At 40.0% G+C, this 19341-nt stretch overlaps 1 protein-coding gene across 2 annotated transcripts in view; it reads right to left on the bottom strand.

Moving 5' to 3' along the window:
* The window catches only part of CPNE4 (copine 4), a 257286-nt gene that overhangs the window by 187964 nt on the left and 49981 nt on the right, over window positions 1-19341 (bottom strand). For both annotated transcript variants that reach the window (XM_075143282.1, XM_075143281.1), the window contains exon 2: window positions 6725-6912. In XM_075143282.1, the coding sequence (XP_074999383.1) occupies window positions 6725-6904 (180 nt within the window). In that variant the 5' untranslated portion in view covers window positions 6905-6912. The remainder of the gene's footprint in view (window positions 1-6724; window positions 6913-19341) is intronic.

Here is a 19341-nt window from a genome sequence, read left to right as displayed (position 1 = left end):
ACAGGATGTCTGTTCACCAAGTTGAAATCTTAGAATAAAATCAGAATATCTAGAATCTGCTCTAGCAGGGAAAAAAAAAAATCAAAAAAACCAACAAATATCCAATAAACCAGCCCATTGTGAAGTCCTGCAGCTCTTTAAAGCAGAGAATAAACCGCAAATCACTGCTTGAAAATCTCTATGGGAATACAGCAATAGCTTTTGGCGCTGTATCCCTAAAATGTTTTGAAACAAACGGGTTCAAATAACCATCCAAACTAATCCATGTTCCTTGGATGGGATAGATATGCTTAATCTTCAAAATATAGGACATAATAGTTGCCTTCTTATACTGTCATAGACAAATCATAAGACTAAAATCCCAAATGGCATTGAGAAAATGAATAGGGATTTTCACAGTCTCTCTCCAATAAAGGAACAAGGGACTTAAAATGAATCAGCAAATGGCAAGTTCAAAAAATAAAAGTAATATTAATTTATTCAACAACTACTTAAGCTGCAGAACTCTATGCCCCAGGATACCAAGAAATCTTATTTTTTAAATACAAAAATTTCTAAAATTATTTTAACAAAGTTACAGAAGTTAAATCTACCAACGTTTTTTAATTACAAAGACACAAACTCCTGTTTAAGAACTCCCTGAGCTGCAGATCGCTGAGGGCTGTCAGAGCAAGTTGGAAAGACACTTTATTTCCCTGATCTCACACCTCCTCACTGTCACCAAATAGCAGATGCAAGATGGGGTTAGACAGCCCTTCAGTCTGATTCTGTATGGCTGCTGGTGGTGGTAGTTCTCGATTCCGATCATTAAACTTTCAGTTCCATCCAAATGCTTCCTCTATTACTCTGTTCATCTACATGAACTGAAAAAGATGTATTTATTTGGGTTTATTTATATATGTGGGGTTTTTTTCTCTTCACAGTGCTTTTGTAGTTATTTTGGAACAGTTTGGTAGAGTCATGGAAAATGTCAACCCACGGACTCCCCTATTTCATGGCTTGTTGGCTTCTGCGGTGGGCTGTAACAGCCACAGATGGATTACATGAGAGAGACTTTGGGGTATCTATGGGAACAAGTAGCTGAAGTCTGCCTCAAGGTCTTCTCTTCAGATCCTTTCTCCATGTGAGGAAGGGGCAGGGAATCTCCCTCACTCTCCAACACGCAGAGGACGAAAATGAGGCAGCAGGTGTTTGGAATGGAAACTGGGAGCTGAGGCAGGAGAGGAGGCAGAGGAGGAGGAAGGAGAAGGATGCTGGAATTAATTCCGAAATATTGCAAAGAGAAAGCAGGACTAAGGGGAAAAGCAAATAGAGATGAAAAGCAAGACTCTGTCCTTCCTGCAGCTTGATTCCTAGGTAGGTTTAGTAGGCTCCACCCGTATTCTACACATTAATTAGTTCAATGCATTTCCAAGCTAACTGGTCTCTACTGTCTGTTTGCATGAAGGTCTGTGTGGACATGCAGGGCTAGTTGCTCAAAGCAAAACCAAAAAAGAAAACTCAGTTTTGTTTTTTTAATCATGCCAAGCTGATCCTTGAAATCAAATGTCATGCTAAGAGACAAGTGAATGCCTTTTATTTTAAAAACACCGAAATGAAAAGTTGTGGGCTTGCCCAATACAGTTTTAACAAGACTCACTGAGTTTCATCAAATTTGTGATCTCAGTCAACATTTTAATGAAAAAACCTATTTCAGTAAACAAACCTTTCCAACCAAAAAAACTCACCCAATTCCATCAACATGAATTTTAGCAACTGCATGTTGTCTTTGGGTGCTGCTTTATTTGCTCTGCGGTTACTTCAAGTTTAATAAAAACCTAGGGGAAAAAGCAAAACCTCTGGCTGGCTGTTCAAATCCACAAGGTAGCAGATATTCTAAGTCCTGCTGCAGAAAGTTATGAGTACAGCTACAGGAAGCCTGCCCTAATTTTTAAACATGGCTGCTGTTTTCCTAAGCTCCTCTTCTCTTTTCATAGTTACAGACATCACATTCAATCTGGCTACATCAGGCTATATTACACCTCCTGATCTCATTGTAAATCTCATATGACCAGACACAGCTCAGCGACTTATCCGACTTTCAAAATAACATGTGTACTTGTCATACGCAGATAACAACCTGTGAACAGGCCCAAGCTACTTTCTTAGGAATAAGAAGTCAATGAGAATTTCAGTGCTAGCACATCTCGGCTGAAGACTGCAGTGCTATACGCAATTAACATTTATTACCCAAGAACATTCACACTGCAAATGGGTAAAATAATCATTGGTGCAAAGGAATTTATCATCATGTACCTCTGCCTGATTCTACTACCCCACTCAGCCATTCACCATCTGAAGCTTAGTCCAGTAATTAAACTCCTTGAACACATTCAAATCAATATGGAAAAACAGCCATCAAATTATTATCTTAAACAAACAGTTTAAGAAACACAATATTTGGCCCCCCTGCAAGTGTATCTTCCTAAAACTAAGGCCAGAAGAGCTAAAATTCAGCCCTGGATCAGCAAATTGTCTTTTAGGACATATGGATAGCATAGTCTTAAATTCTGCTATATCACACCCTGTCATCTCAGGCTAAAAATACAAACTTCATGTGAGAGAAAGAGAAAACTGCTGATTCTCCTTGGAGACACAATAGATCGTTTTAATTCTAGATTGGCAGAGATAGTGCTTTTCAGACAGCAGCAACATACATACACAGAGAAATGGGGGGGGAGGTATGTGTGCACATTTGTGCGTGTGTGCTTGCGGGTTGGTTTGTAGGGAAACATCTACCCAGACAGGAAGAGAAAAACAGCAAGCATATCGGGGCCAGAACTGAGGACAACACTGAGACTTCTTTGAGTACTTGTCCATGTCCTGCCCGTGTTCCTAATGGTTTCACATCTGAGGAGTAATGTGGGCATCCTAAAATGATGGAGGGAACTACAGGCCGATCAGCCTCACCTCGATTCCTGGGAAAGTGATGGAGCAGTTAATCCTGGAAACCACTTCCAGGAACACTAAGGATGAGAAAATCAGGAGTAGTCAACATGGCTTCACCAAGGGGAAGTCACGCTTGACCAACATGACAAACTTCTGTCATGAAGTGACTGGCCTGGTAGATGAGGGGAGAGCAGTGGATATTGTCTACCTGGACTTCAGTAAGGCCTTTGACACTGTCTCCCATAAGATCCTCATAGAGGAGCTGTTGATGTGTGGGATGGATGAGCAGACAGTGAGGTGGACTGAAAACTGGCCGGGCCCAGAGGATCGTCACCAGCAACGCAAAGTCTAGTTGGAGGCCAGTAACTAGCTGTGTACCACAGGGATCAATACTGGATCCAGTCCTTAACATCGTCACTAATTATCTGGATGATGGGGCAAAGTATACCCTCAGCAAGTTTGCAGATGCAGAGGAGCGACTGATACGCTAGAGGGTCGTGCTGCCATCCAGAGGGATCTTGACAGGCTGGAGGAATGAGCCAACAGGAACCTCAAGAAGTTCAACAGAGGGAAGTGCAGAGCCCTACCCTTGCAGAGGAATAACCCCATGCACCAGTACATGCTGAGGGTCACAACCAGCTGGAAAGCAGCTTTGCAGAAAAGAACCTGGGGGTCCCAGTGGACACCAAGTGGAACGTGAGCCAGCAACATGCCCTTGTGGCAAAGACACATGGTATCCTTGGCTGCATTAGACAAAGTATTGCCAGAAGATCACGGGAGGTGATCCTTCCTCTCTACTCAGGATGGGTAAGGCCACACCTGGAGCGCTAAGGGGAAATCTTATCAATGTATATAAATACCGAAGGAAGGGCACAAAGAAGACAGAACCAGGCTTCTTTTCAGTGGTGGCCAGTGCCAGGACCAGAGGCAATGGCCACCAGCTGGAACATAGGAGGTTCCCTCTGAACATCAGGAAACACTTTTTTACTGTGAGGGTGACCAATCACTGGCACAGGTTGCTCAGGGAGGTTGTGGAGTCCTCCTCCTCAGATATATTAAAAAAAAAAGTCTGACACAGTTCTGGGCAACTGGCTGAAGGTGTCCCTGCTTGAGCAGCGGGGTTGGACCAGATGATCTCTAGAGGTCCTTTCCAACCTCAGCCATTCTGCGACTGAAAAAAAACCAAAAAAACCCCCCCAAAAAAAACAAACCAGAAAAAGTCACATCTTAAAAAATACCTATTTGCCCTTTCCAATCTCTGGAAACAGCACCTACCTGCTCTACAATAGCATGGATATTTTCATTTTATATTTTTATATGCGAGTGGCATAATTTACACAAACACACACATATGCACACAGTACTGCAGAACTGAAAAAAAAAATTCTCCTCAGGCTGACATGTTTAATCAAAATTTTCCCAGAGACAAATATGCACAGATTTCTCACTTTCAGGGATTGTCTGCATCTGCAGAGTGAATCCATCACATTCTAGCATCTCTAATAGCATGCACAATGCAATCCCATCAGCTTAAGCCCACCAGCTTCAGCTGCATCTGGCCCAGTAAGGGCTGTGCAGTCAGTCCTCAGTACCTTCCATACATTTTAAAAGCACCCATTTGCAAGAGCATAACCATATACAGACCACAACCTGAATTTCAGGCACTTTCAATCCAGCTGCTTGTGGTTCATAAATCCTCCACACAACCAGAATATGTGATCAGTATGAATGTTCAGTAATACTGGATTTTGCTACAGCCTGTCTGGAGACATCCAACCTCCAGGGGGTTTAAGGTATTTGGAAATTCAAGACAAGTTCGTGAAGTCACTAAATCCATAGAGGCAAAACTCTTAAGTTCCACCCCTCTTTGGGTTGTTTAGTGATTTCTATGTTGAATATACTCACTTCACTGGTAACTAGATTTTTTTTTGAATTATTAGTCTGTCTGCTGTCTCAGGTCTTGCTGGATCATTGATTGTCATAAGCAGAAGATTCTTCCAGCCAATTGTCTTCAGCTATACCTGAGTGACTCTGCTCAATTTAACTCAGCAATTGGAACTTAATTAAAAATTCTGCTGAGAATGTGTGGGCCAGAATAGGAAAAGGCTCAGCATGTCAGAGCTGTATTAGCACTGCAGCACTGATAGGAACATGAACTAATAAAAACTTTTTATTCATACTAAAATTAGTTCCCTGGACTTTCATTAGACAGTAGGAACAACTGATGTAGGATGAGAATTGTATCAGTGAGCAGATCTGTTCTGCAAGAATTACTCTATTCACACAATCACTTTCCAAATTAAAAACCACATCAAATAAAGGGAATCTCCATTACAACATAAGAATATATAATTCAAAGCTACTTAGCCTGCTTGTAACTGGCCACAGACAAACTGTGTGAAATGCACTCAAGATTACTCAGAGAACTGAAACGGCCCAAAAGATTTCATTCTGTTCTTTCCAAACAGGGGCGTTCCACTTATTTTGACCTTTAATCCATTGCTTGGTTAATTTCTACTATTTGAGTGATTACATACAGTGCAGCTAAATGCGCCTTTCTACATGGCTGGCTAGAATTACCCTTTGTTTGGCTAACTATTATATCACCTTAAATTTCAATTACATGAAGATACTGATTTTATAGCACTAGATCATTTGTGAGAGTTTTATTTCTACTTGTAGTGTGCTTTTCTACCAGGGACCTATCTAATGGTTCCACAGCAGCGAACTAAGAAAAGAGGAAGAGTACCGCCAAAAAACCTTAAGTTTGCTATGCTAGTGCTGACCCTGCACCGGAAAAATTTCAGAGGTCCATAGGTCAAAACCACACAACTGGAATAACTGGAACAAAACCCCCAAAGTCTGAGAGACTTGGCTGAAAACACTAAATTAAAAAACTCATCAATTTAGGATTTTGCTTTCTATATATGCTCACAGCTATTATTATTTTTATCTTTTGATAGATAACACAATCTTATTCTGAATGCTGAAACTGTTGAAAAGAGAGGGATGAATACTCAATCAAAATAAGAACTGGATTTAATAGATTCCCGATTTTCTCATGCATACTTTCCATTAAAACTCACACCTTTTAGCTTGATTAACCACAAACACTTAAGTGTAACTTTTAAGTAAAATAACAACCAAGATTTCATTTAAAATATTATATTCCATTCTAATGTTCTTTATTTACAATTTGCATGTCTCTAAGACATCCTGTTTCCATTTATCAATCAAATGGTTTATAAGATTAGGTAAAATAACCCGAAGTGGGATTTTAAGCAAACATGCAATCTGCAATACAACGCAAATTGATAAGGCAAATGCATTAGTTTAAGTTACTAATTTCAACTGTGAATCCAACTGTAATGCTCAAAATTTGCAAATCGAACTACTCTGTCACCAAATTCCTTGCCAACTAGTAATAAATACTCCTCTCTTCCACAGCATTTTTCTTCTTTAGATTGGAAAGCATCATGGTCACTATCATTATCTCTGCTATTATATAGCTTCTATGAAACAAGAGGGCCTAAAGGGAAAAGTTTTATGATGCTTCATTCTTTAATCATCTTCATTTTTAATCTAGACGCCAAAGAGAAGTTCAAAGTATCATTAAGAGTCTGATTCAAAGTGTGTTAGAGTTAATGGAAAAATCTCCCTTCACTCTTGCAAGATTATGCCACAGTCTTCAAATTGCTTCTTCACTTTATTGTTCTTGCTATTTGAATTCTGCCTCAGTTTCTCTATGCCATCCTAAAGCATCAGAAGAATCATTTTTATTTTATTAAACACTCACCTCAAACCACTGGCCATGCGACTGCATTTTAAGGATGACACAAGGATCTGGTTTTGAGAGGGCATCCCTATCTGATATGCCTTTGCATGCAACTCGCAGCTCCACTTTAGTCAGGCATGGGCTGTTAAAAATTCCCAGGGTATTGGCTGCTGATTCATAGATGTTGCTCATTTTCTTCATTCCTTTTTCTGAAAGAGAGAAAAGGTCCATTAAGAACAGTGCTCACATAGTACAGTTCTTCCTTCCATGCGGAAGCCAACGCAATGTTCTGCTAGCCAATGGGACTATAACTGTGAAAAAGATCCAGAGCAAGAGGGGAAAAAATAAAATCAAAGGAATACCTATGGAAGAAATAAATACATCATCCTGTATGTTTAGAAATAAGTCAACTTCAGAATGAAACTTTCCACCATGCCCCTGAACTCTGGGTGTGAACAGTGACCTTGCCTTTCAGCTCTGTTCCTGCTTATAGAGCCACATTTCCCTAGGCCAAAAGATAGAAAGGATGGTAATTCTTAATTTCTCCTGATAATACTTTATTCCAGTAACAAGGATAAATTAATTTGTTCAGCACTCCTTCAATCTGCTTTTATTTCTCCACACTCCATCTAAAAAGCATGCACTGCATCTTACAAAAACTTTTTGTGTAAATGCTGTGGAAGGCCCCTTTCATATCAAACTTAAATTCCAAAATACATTTCACTCTCTATTTCCACACTTACTGCAGAAAATTACCTCCCTGCATTCCTAAGCAAGTAGTCAAGATTGATGGTCTAAGCAGAAGGGCAGGATATTTATGCTGGCAAATCTTGTTGTTATACAGTGTCTGCTCTTCTGGGTCAGGAATCACAGTTACATGAACACAGATGGCTGGAATAGTGAGAACCTCTGGCCCTTATTTCATTACAAACACCGCCAATCTTGCAACTCAAGCCTTTGCTTTCAACAGAAGCAACAAAAAAACATTTTTAACACAGAGCTTAGCAAAAATCACTATACAATCATTTTTGATCGCTTGTTCTGAACTTCACAGTCTGACCTCTAAAAATCTGTCTCCTAATACAAGGATTAGTGCCTTCACCCCCCCTTACCCCATACATAAGAGCTGCAAAAAATTAGTTTCACACTTTTAGAGGGCAGATTTATCTTACCAGATTACCAACAGATTTTTTGTCGTCTGTTTCAAACCTCTTCACTGACTCTTCCACAACACCCTATTCTCAGAGGTTAACGATTTTTGAGAACTGTTTTGATAAAAGTTAAATTTTGGTGATTTGGAGAGGAAAGTGAAGTTTTCTTCCCCAACTCTGAGAAGTTAAAAATAAAAACAAAATCCACACCTTCAGAATATCCATTTTCCCTATGAATTATAAAGGCAAAAATAAAAGGTATTCTAAATTCAGAGTAAGAAGATTTGGCAATGCGGTGTGGACCTCTAATACATACAGATAAACTTCAGGAATGTAAGCCTGAATGATGAGACAGGTGAGTAGGCTATGTTATAAAGCCCAAAGAGCATACTCAACTTCCACACAGTATATTCCTATACGCTAGTTTAGTTTCTCATACATTTTTAGGTGAGACTCCTGACACTGCAAATAGACCAGCACCTCTCAAATCTCAAAATCTATTACAGGGTGGAGAACGTCAGCGATAGCAAGATCACAGTCCTAGCTTGAAAGCAACAGCAAGCAAGGGGAACTGAGCTCTAGCCTAGTCAGAATTACTCTGACAAAATCATAATTTGACAAGCAATGATCCACATGCAAGAGGAACCTGACATCTGATACCTCAACTAAGCATGACAATAAGTGTCTTGAAAAAGTGCTACCAAAAGTGATTATTCAAAACAATATTTGGGAGACTGGTTTTCTTCTTTTTGTTGCTTTTTTTCCAAAACCAGAACAGATTAAGGTGGTGGTAATTTTAGCTGAAGGCTACTATTTAGCTAAAAAGTACAGAGAAAATTATATGTATTTATATGTATTTTGCTAGCAATCGTCACAAGTCTTTCTTCATTCTATTTCTAATATATCCCTGATATGTGATGTCAGGTACCAAAGTTTCCATCAACTGGGATTACAAAAAGACTGTTAGAAACTGAGGTGGGGGCAGGGACTGTTGTCTAATTATTCATCATTTTATAATCCCATCTCCTTCGGAAAGCTGCTCAACAAGCTCATCCCACACATTTACAAGACATTTTTACATGTTGCCCTTTCCAAATTGAAATCCATTTGAAAATTGGGTTAATTCTGTCTCATGCACATCTTATATCATTAATGAAATGTCATCCTTTGTGCAGAAATAGGTTGGTGATTTAATTAAACCGGATGATTTCAACACTAAATAGAAGGGGAAAAAGTAGCAGAGTGAGGGGGAGAGATGTATTTTTCTTCCTCCCACAATAATTATACACTGGTTTTTTAGAACAGTGGTAAGTATAAAATTATATTTCTTTTCATCACTATAACTATTACTTCAGCTTTTACAAGTTCTAAATTTATCAATGGAAAAGATCAAGTCACAGTCTTATTCATTTGTCCCATTATATTCTTCTTCTAATATAATCACCGGCTTGGGCTGTTGTACTGATGTCATGTTACCAGGAAGCTGGGGGCCTGGAAAATAGATTTTGAGCCTACTGAAAGTCGCTAAAAAAAGTACTATTTTACGTAAACATAGACAAGTTAGATTGCGTAAGAAGTTTTTTGTCAATTAACTGCGTACATTATTGATGGAGGAATAAATTGTTCTTTTTTTTTTGCTACAAACTCTTCCTTTTTCACTTCATTAGAACCTCATTATTCCTTCAATGTCCGTGTGAATCTTTAATATTCACTGATTAAGAGCTGTATCTGTGAGAGGAAAGCATAGTGTAGATATGAAAGTAAGTGAACTAAGTAATAAGTTACATACTACTGAAGTTTCCAGTTCATTGCTACATACGTGCTCTTATATTTCCTCTGGAAAAGAGGAAAACAGTCTATCATTACATGCTTCCCACACAAACTCATTAGCCAGTGCTAGACTGCCCAGAACGAGGAGGCAAGATCAGGCCTTATGGTTTCACCTCTCCATGGTGAAACAGCAAAGAAGGCAGTACCAACTGGAAAAAGTACACTGTGATGAAATCAAAACACATACTATGTTAAGAAAATAATTTGTGTGTGTAAGAAGATAAATTTGTTTACACACACACTCTCCCCCGCCTCCCCAAAAGCTTTTCTGCAAGTTGTCTGGGTGAAGTACGAAGAGATTTTGGGACCGGTGCTATTTAACATCCTTGTCAGTGACATGGACAGTGGGATTGAGTGCACCCTCAGCAAGTTTGCTGACGACACCAAGCTGAGTGGTGCGATCGACACGATGGAGGGAAGGGATGCCATCTAGAGGGACCTGGACAGGCTTGAAAGGTGGGCCCGTGTGAGCCTCATGAGGTTCAACAAGGCCAAGTGCAGGGTCCTGCACCTGGGTTGGGGCAACCGCTGGTATCAATACAGGCTGGGGGATGAAGGGATTGAGAGCAGCCCTGCTGAGAAGGACTTGGGGGTGTTGGTTGATGAGAAGCTCAACATGGCCCAGCAATGTGCGCTTGCAGCCCAGAAAGCCAACCGTATCCTGGGCTGCATCAAAAGAAGCATAGCCAGCAGGTCGAGGGAGATGATTCTCCTCCTCTTCTCTGCTCTCGTGAGACCCCACCTGGAGTACTGTGTTCAGCTCTGGGGCCCACAACATAAGAAGGACAATGGACCTGCTGGAGAGAGTCCAGAGGAGGGCCACGAAGATGATCAGAGGGCTGGAGCACCTCTCATGAAGACAGGCTAAGAGAGTTGGGATTGTTCAGCCTGGAGAAGAGAAGGCTCCAGGGAGACCTTAATGCAGCCTTCCAGTACTTCAAGAGGGTCTACAAGAAAGATGAAAAGGGACTTTTTACAAGGGCATGTAGTGACAGGACAAGGGGTAATGGCTTTAAACTGAAAGAGGGTAGGTTTAGATTAGCTATGAGGAAGAAATTCTTCACTATGAGGGTGGTGAGGCACTGGAACAGGTTGCCCAGAGAAGCTGTGGATGCCCCATCCCTGGAAGTGTTCAAGGCCAAGTTGAATGGGGCTTTGAGCAACCCGGTCTAGTGGAAGATGACCCTGCCCATGGCAGGGGATTTGGAACTAGATGATCTTTAAGGTCCCTTCCAACCCAAACCATTCTATGATTCTATGATTTCTTCTCTACAGCACCTTGTGAAGAATCAGAAAAACACTCGCACTCAGCCTCAGCTTCAGTTCAGGTAATAAATGAGTAGGGAATGAGAAAGATGCTGGGATTAAAAGCAGTAACCAGTGTGCTCTGCATTTAGAAATAGGCCTTGTTATTTAGAAACCTGTACTCCAGACGAAATTACAAATGGATTTGGGGATTGCAGGTTTCCCGTCACCATCTGTTGAGGGCTGTGTCTGAATCATTTATTTTAGTGGCACCCTGGTCATGAAATGAAAACGAGCCAATAGCATCTGTCTGCTTCTGAAAAAGTAAACAGCAAGACTCTGCTCCTGGAAACGTAAATGATGTTTACAGTATGTGCATGTGGTGGGAAATACTAATGGTAGAGTTATATGAAATAAGAGCTGTGAATAAGCGCCTCCAAAAGAGGGCAAGACCTAAAAGCACTCGATGTTGTAGCACTAGCTGCTCCCTACTTATTTATACTTATAAATGATATACAGGAGAGACATTTAGCATTCAAAACACAGGAGCAGATGAAATCTCTATGCTGAAAGCTTTGAACCTAAAGTTTGTGGATCTTCCATGGTTTGCAGTCTAATAAAAGTAAATATGAAAACCAGGGCTACAGTTAGCAGCTTAACATTTATAAAACTCAGACTACCAGCTTCTGCTGGAAAACAGTTAGTGCTCCACAGTTTGAAAGAGAGAAAAAACGATTTTCTACATTATTAAGAAATACGATCCTTGTAGCACTAGGAAAGTTGTTTCCTCTAGTTCTGTTCTAGATTCTCAATTTATATTACAACTCTGGCAAAATCAAAATCTAAGTAGTCATGTTCATTTTTAGGTGAAATCACTAGCTTTAAGTGACAAGGAGAATCTGATTAAATAAAATGCCATTTTGAAAGTATACTAAACTTTTTATAGGGTCTGATCTGAGATCCACAGAAGTCAGTGAGAAAATAACCCATTGATTTCAATAAAGTGGGCGGCTGAGTGATATAGTGCCACAAGCAATCCTGTCTTCTCCCAGTGTATTTTATCATTTGGCAACGCAGTAATGAAAAATAATCATCAGGCACAGAGGGTTCAAGTGCTTCAGAATGGCCTCTTGGGGCCTGGCCCAAATGCCACTAAACTTATTCATTGGCTTCAAATGTGCATTTCTCAGGCCTTGAAGATTTTATGTGCTTCTATCCTATCTCCCATTATGATGCGAGATCAAGTTGCACGAAATACAGTAAGAGCAAGATTTATAGAAAAGGATGAAATTATGTCGGGTGTTCAGATAGGAAAGTTTTAAAAGGTTGCTCTGCTTAGTTATCTGTTCAACTCCAGCAGAATGGAGGCCATGGACCCCTTCAGGGAATGATATTAATTGAGATCAGCAAACATTTTTCTTTAAGAAACTTTATGTGATTGGGAATTCCCAGTCTCATTGAATTACTGTATTAGTTGTTGGCATCAAGGCTTCCTTGGTTGTGAAAAGCAAACTCTTTCCTTCTCATTCAGCTGTGTGGTTGGCAAATAAACTTTGTACAAATGAGGAAAGATGGGAATTCAACAGGAGGTCCTCATTCAGCAAGTTGAATAAATTAATATTCCATGTGCTTAATCAGGAACTTGCTAAGACACCTGGCTGGCCCAGGACCGAACATAGGCAAGCAAGAGCCCAGAGTGATAGTAGAAAAAGCAGACCTATCTTTATGGCAAATGTATCAATGATTGGGAACCAGTGATCAGCCACAGAAACTGATGTTCATTGTCTTCTATCTCCTCTGTAAAGCAACATTTTTTTCACTGTAGCATTTTCATAGCATAGGGTTTTCTGTAACCCCTGTTAGATTGTTTGACCAACCTCACTATGACCCATTTTTTTCCTTACGTCTAATCTTGTTGCAGCTGTGACCGTTACCTCTTGGCGTTTCTCTGTGCATCTGTGGAAACTTACTTCTCATTAACAATCAGTACTATCTTAAAACATGGTCATTCAACTACTTACCTTTGACCACTCTTACAGACTCCTGATTATCAGCCGTATCTCTATTCACTGCACAAGACTCTCCTCCTATCAGTATTAAAAAATTATTCTGGTCAACATCAACTACGTTATAAATTGCTACAGAAGTTTAAATGATCACAGCTAATACAGACAAAATGCCAGCTGCCAAAATTAATTTGAATATAAATTACCATATAACAAGAAGTCAATAGGTTAGCTAGACCCATCCACAGGATAGTTTGTGCAATTAAAAACACGATTTTTCCTCCTTCCCTTTGATTCTCTGACTCATACAACAATTAACAAGGATTATTTAAAGTTACACCTACCAAAGTTTGAAAGAGCTCTTTGCAAAATGAGCAATAAACTCAGTAAGCAAGGAGAATCCTTGGAGAATCCACAGCAGTGCTATTGTGAACAATGAAACAGATCTGATAGTGTAAGTAATTTATTTGGACAGAAGGGGAGAAGGTTCAGAACAAAGTGCCAGCAGTGTAAATGGAAATATACACACACTGACAGTTCAAAAGGACACATTACCATAGAACCAGCTGGTTCAATTATAAGGGGAGACGGGAAAGTCACTGGAAAGAAATTGAGACATCTAATGTATGACAGAACACTGTACAAAAGTGTGCTGCACCTATACAAACAACCCCATTTCAGTTAAGGGAGGGGAAAACCCCACAATAACTGGAGCACTGGGAGATGCCTGAATGTGCGCAATTCTGGATGTTCTGAGTGGTCCCCATTGAAGTCAGACTGACTTGATGCAATGCAAAGCACCTGTAAGAGTCAGCAGCTAAAATACACATATATTCTATTACCCTCTATTAGAAGCGCAAATCTAAGATTCTCCTTTGTTCCTTTAGTATGTAGTTAATGCCATCAGTCACCTCCTTCTTCTCCAAGTTCCCACTGTCTTCCCGCTTACAATGTTGTAACATGCAGGAGAAGACAAAACTAAAAATCATTAATACAAAAGACAGGAGATTGAACAGATAAGAGATTAAAATATCTTCCCCAGGGATAGATGCAGACAAGAGGGTCCACCACTACTGGAAAGCAGTACCAATGCTTTTTAGAGGACAAGTGGCAGAGATTTTTCACAGAATTAACCAAAGTCTGCTTTATTTACATGCGCTGGATTTGTACGAGTCACAAGCAGTCCACCTCTCCTATGGCAAGGCTAACTTAGAGGCTTTGGTACAGAGGGTGCATTTTTTGTACTGTTTAAAAAATGACACCTTCTAAGACAGCGTGGTGTCTGAATAGGATAACAGAGTATATTTTATTAGGAACAGTGTAGAAGCCAGAAGGAAAACAGACTGTCTCATCTATATACTGACACGCTGTAACAGCTAGCCCCACAGTTGTCCTCTTACCCACAGTCTTGTTTCCTTAAATATGCCTGTCCAAATCCTTCACTTGCAACTCAATACTGCCAAACAAAAACATTAAACAGTCCCACTGTTCCTCTTCCAAATCATGAAACTGGCATATTTTATCTCAGAAAACATTAAAGAGAGCGGATTCTTTCTTGATTTCACTTCCATTTGCAAAGCCATTAGAACTGATGTTCTACAGCCCTTTCTCACAACTATAAAAGTTAAAAATGCAGTTAAAAAGCAAAGGAAAGAAATGCCAGCAAAGTTCAAAATATCTCCATAACATGACTCCATGAACTGAGGATTTACGAGTGGGACTGAATAACATGAAGCCCCAGTAAAATTCAGGCTGCCAAATAAGAAAATAGTTTGCCTACTGGTTTGGCTATTGGGTCTCGGGAGACTGCTGTATTACTGTTGAGATGATATCTGAAGCACGGGTAGCTATAAGCACAGGAACGAGGCACTGATACACGGAAAAGCTCAGGACCATTGAATCCACTTCAAACACCATACTGAGAAGTTTCACAAAAAAAAATAACCTATTATATGCAAACCACATATGTGGTTTGTGAATGTAAGTGATAAGTAAGCATAGTAAATCACAAAAATGTAATTGAATCTCTCTCTCTGATCAACAACTTCAAAGTTACTAGCATGTGATACGTATTCGACTGCTTATCACTGAAAGCCATTACAATTTTCTTAGCTTTGCCGTTTTAGTTTGCTGCTTGTACTAAGCAACATGTCAACGGAAATACAGGAAAAAAAGTTTATTCACTCTGAGGATATGTGTTTGTTGCTTTTTTCAAAATCAGCTCTCCCAGTTAGGTATCAGAGGGAAAATAAACCAGTGTTTGACTTAACAAGAATTCTGAAGCCTTGCAATATAGTTACTTACCCAAGAATGTTAAATAATTGAAGTTGAATTGATATTCCACTATACTTCAGAGAAAGATAAGCTTGGAACAAAGTAAAATAATCCCAGCACTCCAAGGTGTAGCAGTCACAATTCTGCTATCAAGTAAACGCAGCTGAGTGCCTTCAGAACACATTTGAGCCAAAATAATTTTTAAATAATTAGCCAATTCTGAACAACAAGAAAGATTAAGAGTCTACTACATTAATCCTTGCATTATCATCTACACATACATAAAATACATTTGAAATGACAATTACCCACTATCCACTTTGTAAAAGCACACTGGCTACCAGCTACAGGGAAATGAAGCAGCAAGTTTTGTTCCTCAGTTATACTCAATTACATCGAAGTATGTATATAAACACACGTAATGCTTGGAAGAGTTTATCCATTTACAGATGTAACATATTGCAAACTGCTCATTTTCCTCAACAGATGGCCATAACGGCTTTTCCTGCAGCATAAAAATGATCCTACGAGAGAAGCTGCTTTCTGCTGCTAATCCAAAGATAGGCACATCAAGAACAACAGTGAGGAAGAACTTCCCATTCACCATTCAGTTCCTGCATTTGCAATGCAACCAGAAGGTACACTTACTACAACTTGGCTCAGGGCTTCTTAGCAGTGTGAGAAAAACTGAATTTATCTACTACACAGGAATGTTCTTGGGGCCACACTGAGCCCAAAACTGGGACAGAGCTTTAATGTCAAGTTGCTCTGTCAGGTAGGACAGGAGCAGAAGAAAGGGAACAACTGATACTGCCGCAAGCAGTTGCTCTCTCACTTCATAGTTGCTCCGCCAACATGTTTGATCCCTTTTCAGCAATAACCAGAACTCCTACGGCCTCCCACGATTCTGATATACAAGGAGCAGCCTGACTGCCCTCAGGAGGCTGCTGGGCAATGGCCAGCTTTGCCTGCTGACTAGCGCCATCCTGAGTTCATTTCCTTTGCAATGGAGGTTCTATGACAACAAGTCGGGCTTGTACCACTATTTTAAGTTAGAGCATGAGCCCTTCTTGCCTTCTTGTCATTTACTTACTTTTTATTTCCTTTTAAAGATCCTTGAGCAAATGTTTGAAGAGTCACCCATGTGACTTAGGCCAAGCACACATTGCCACTGTCTCAGCTAAATTAGCAAGGGATATGATCACATTGCAGCTCCAACTGCAGGCGCCAGAAAATCCTAAAGGAGAAGCAGCTCTGCCAGCCAAATTATATTTATATTGGAAGTGCTCCTTTCTTTCCTAGATTCATTTCTACTAGCTTAGTCTGACTTTTCTCTATGGAGCTATATCCTGCTCCCTATTGGGAGTGCTTCGCAATCACACTACCCCCGTACCATGATAGACTTGGTCTCTGAAGAAGCCAGTAGCTATTTTTGGTATCAAATTGATTCATAAAAGAATTGCAGCATGCTGTCAGCAAAAGGTCCCATCAGTGCCAAACACATCACTGGTTCCAGTGCCTTGCCGTTCCTCTGCTGGCATTCCCATGCTCCACAGGAACAGTGCTCTACCAAGCTACCAAAGCTGCATCCTAACGTGTCAAGACACAGCGCAACCTCACACAGATCCTAACCTGGGCCCTGGAAGCAACACAGCTTTGTCAGCAATGTTATAGTGGAGCTACTTCCTCCTGACACAGTGCCAAGGCTTTGGCTTAACATCACTTTTGAAAACAAGCTCTAGAAATCCAACCCACCAAGAGTTTTCAAATGTTTCTCTCCCTCAGAAATTCTTGGGACATGAATCGCTGTTGTCAACTACTAATACAGATGAGAAGCAAGATACTTGGAATGTCTTTTATAAAACTTTCCCTGACACAAGATTGTCTCTTAAGCTCTTCTAAAAGGAACCTACGAAGTATACACAGGAGTTATGTCTTCCTCGTGAAATCTTGTGACTTGTGAAAGTCACCATCAGTCTTTGTTAGCATATACTGACAACAAAAAGGTAAAACAATTCAGTTCTGCTAGTTTGGACGTGGAGGGAAGGGGTTTTCAGTTCTTAAGTAATGCACAAAAAAAAAAAAGGACTTGTATCATCAGTATTGATGGAATTCCTACTGCCAACCGCCACACATAAAGAGCAGCATAACAACTGCTGATCTTGACATCACTGCCTGGTAGGAGAGCATTTCATGAAGTGCACATTAGGCAAGCAATACCCCTAAGATTTGAGCATGTATTGCGCAGGGCTTCACCTACATTCAGCTGTCTTTAAAGGACAAATTTATACAAATTGCAATAAAGTAAATGAACCACCCACTGCAGTTGCTAGTTAAAATGACAGAGAGAAAACAATGCCAATAAGCCAGCATTGATGGCACTCAATGCAGAGGAGATGCAAGAAGCTGGTATTGAAGTCCCAACCAGATGTTTCCACTGCACAACTGCAATAGTTCTGGTCAGATTATCTAAGGCATGGTGCTGTATGAATTGAAAGTTTAAAGGCATTCCTGGGCTTTCTCTCCAAATCTGTAAAACTGATAATTCCCTCCCCTACCTGCCCTCTGCTGAATATGCAAAAGCTGCAAAGCATCAGGAAAATTACATAGATAAGGAATAGCAAAGCAGGGTCACTATGATGTAATAGTCCACTATACATGGTGGTGGAAGACCTCAGAAGAAGACAATCTTCACCTGAAGGATAAATTGCAGCAGCATAAGTGAAGCACAGAGGAAAGGAAACAAGCATTTCACTTGAGCATAGCTTAGGTAGATGTTCAAGTTGCTGGTTTCTTTGAAATACCAATAGTTGCAAGCTTTATAAGCCTAAATAAAAGAGCTGTCAGCACTTCGCTCAAAAGTAATGCTTAAGAATTTTGGTAAAAATAAAGGTGTGAAGCCAAACTATAGCATCTGGTTGTACCTGTCATTCCCTCCACACTAGCTGCACACCCTGCACTTGACTGACAAGAACTTGTACTGTCATGTTCTTGGCCTCATCACCAAGAGACGGAAACATCAAAACAAGCCTCCTCAAATTCCTTATACTCATTGAGAGATTGATATTTCCTAAGACCATAGAAGAGTAGAAGCCCACAGAGGAGCCTCAGTAGATACCCCATGATGCCAAAAAGGAGTGATGATAACTAAACTGGGTTCCAAGTATCCATGAGAGCTGCCAAGAACTAAAGAAAATACAAAACTGAAAACACACTACCACCTGATCATTGCTCAGAGCACAAAGCAATGTCTTCCCTGTTCAAGCATTTATATCTGGATTTTAACTTTAAAAGGATAGCCATCAGGTTCTATACTTACATATTTTTAGAATTAGGAATATGCATGTTGACAGTAACCAACATGCAACTATACCAACAGAGAATACTCAAATTGGTCTTTGAATACTCCAACTATACAAGGCATTTATTATGTACTCTGTGTTTATCCGTGTCTTACCCCTGATCTGAACTGATCCAGTGCAAATAGGTCCAATAATCAGACAGAGAGATTTTTTCACAACTTCTCAAAAATGATGTTGTCATAATTTCATATAACTACTTGTCTAATGCATGAACATACTTCAGTCTACACAAGTGTAATGGGACACCAGACAGAAGATTTGAAAGACTTTTATGAGTATGGAACCCAAGATCTTAATTTTTGTTCCTCTTAACTAGCAGAAGACTTGTTTTTTATTTTCTTCTCTAGCGCCAGCACTCCCCATAGGTAAAGGTGCTTGGAGAGGAAAAGAACAAACAAAAAACCCCACACAAATGAACATCAGAGAACATGGCTTATAGTAAATGCATGTCCTCATAATATCAAAGTCTCAGTGATAGATCTTTAAATGCTTCTTCATATAGATCTGTGGTATCAAATCCAGCCCTGGATACCTATGGAAAAGGTGTACTAAAAAGTTCTAAAACATTCTGAAAAGATACGCCCTTTTGAAAGCATCTCACTGTTTCAGTCATAAGCACTGTCTGCCAGTTACAAACATTATAGCAATTCAGATCTGACCCAGTGAATGATGTATGGCATTCTTTATGCTTTAGAGCCAAAATGCAAATTTTACCTATAATTTCTGCCCTTTACAAAAATTGGGTTATAAAATAACCAGGTGCTTGACGG

Source organism: Calonectris borealis, chromosome 2, assembly GCF_964195595.1.
Source record: "Calonectris borealis chromosome 2, bCalBor7.hap1.2, whole genome shotgun sequence".
Taxonomy (NCBI): Eukaryota; Metazoa; Chordata; class Aves; order Procellariiformes; family Procellariidae; genus Calonectris; species Calonectris borealis.
The sequence above is the reverse complement of the archived record's forward strand: the minus strand, read 5'-3'. Positions and strand labels throughout refer to the sequence as shown.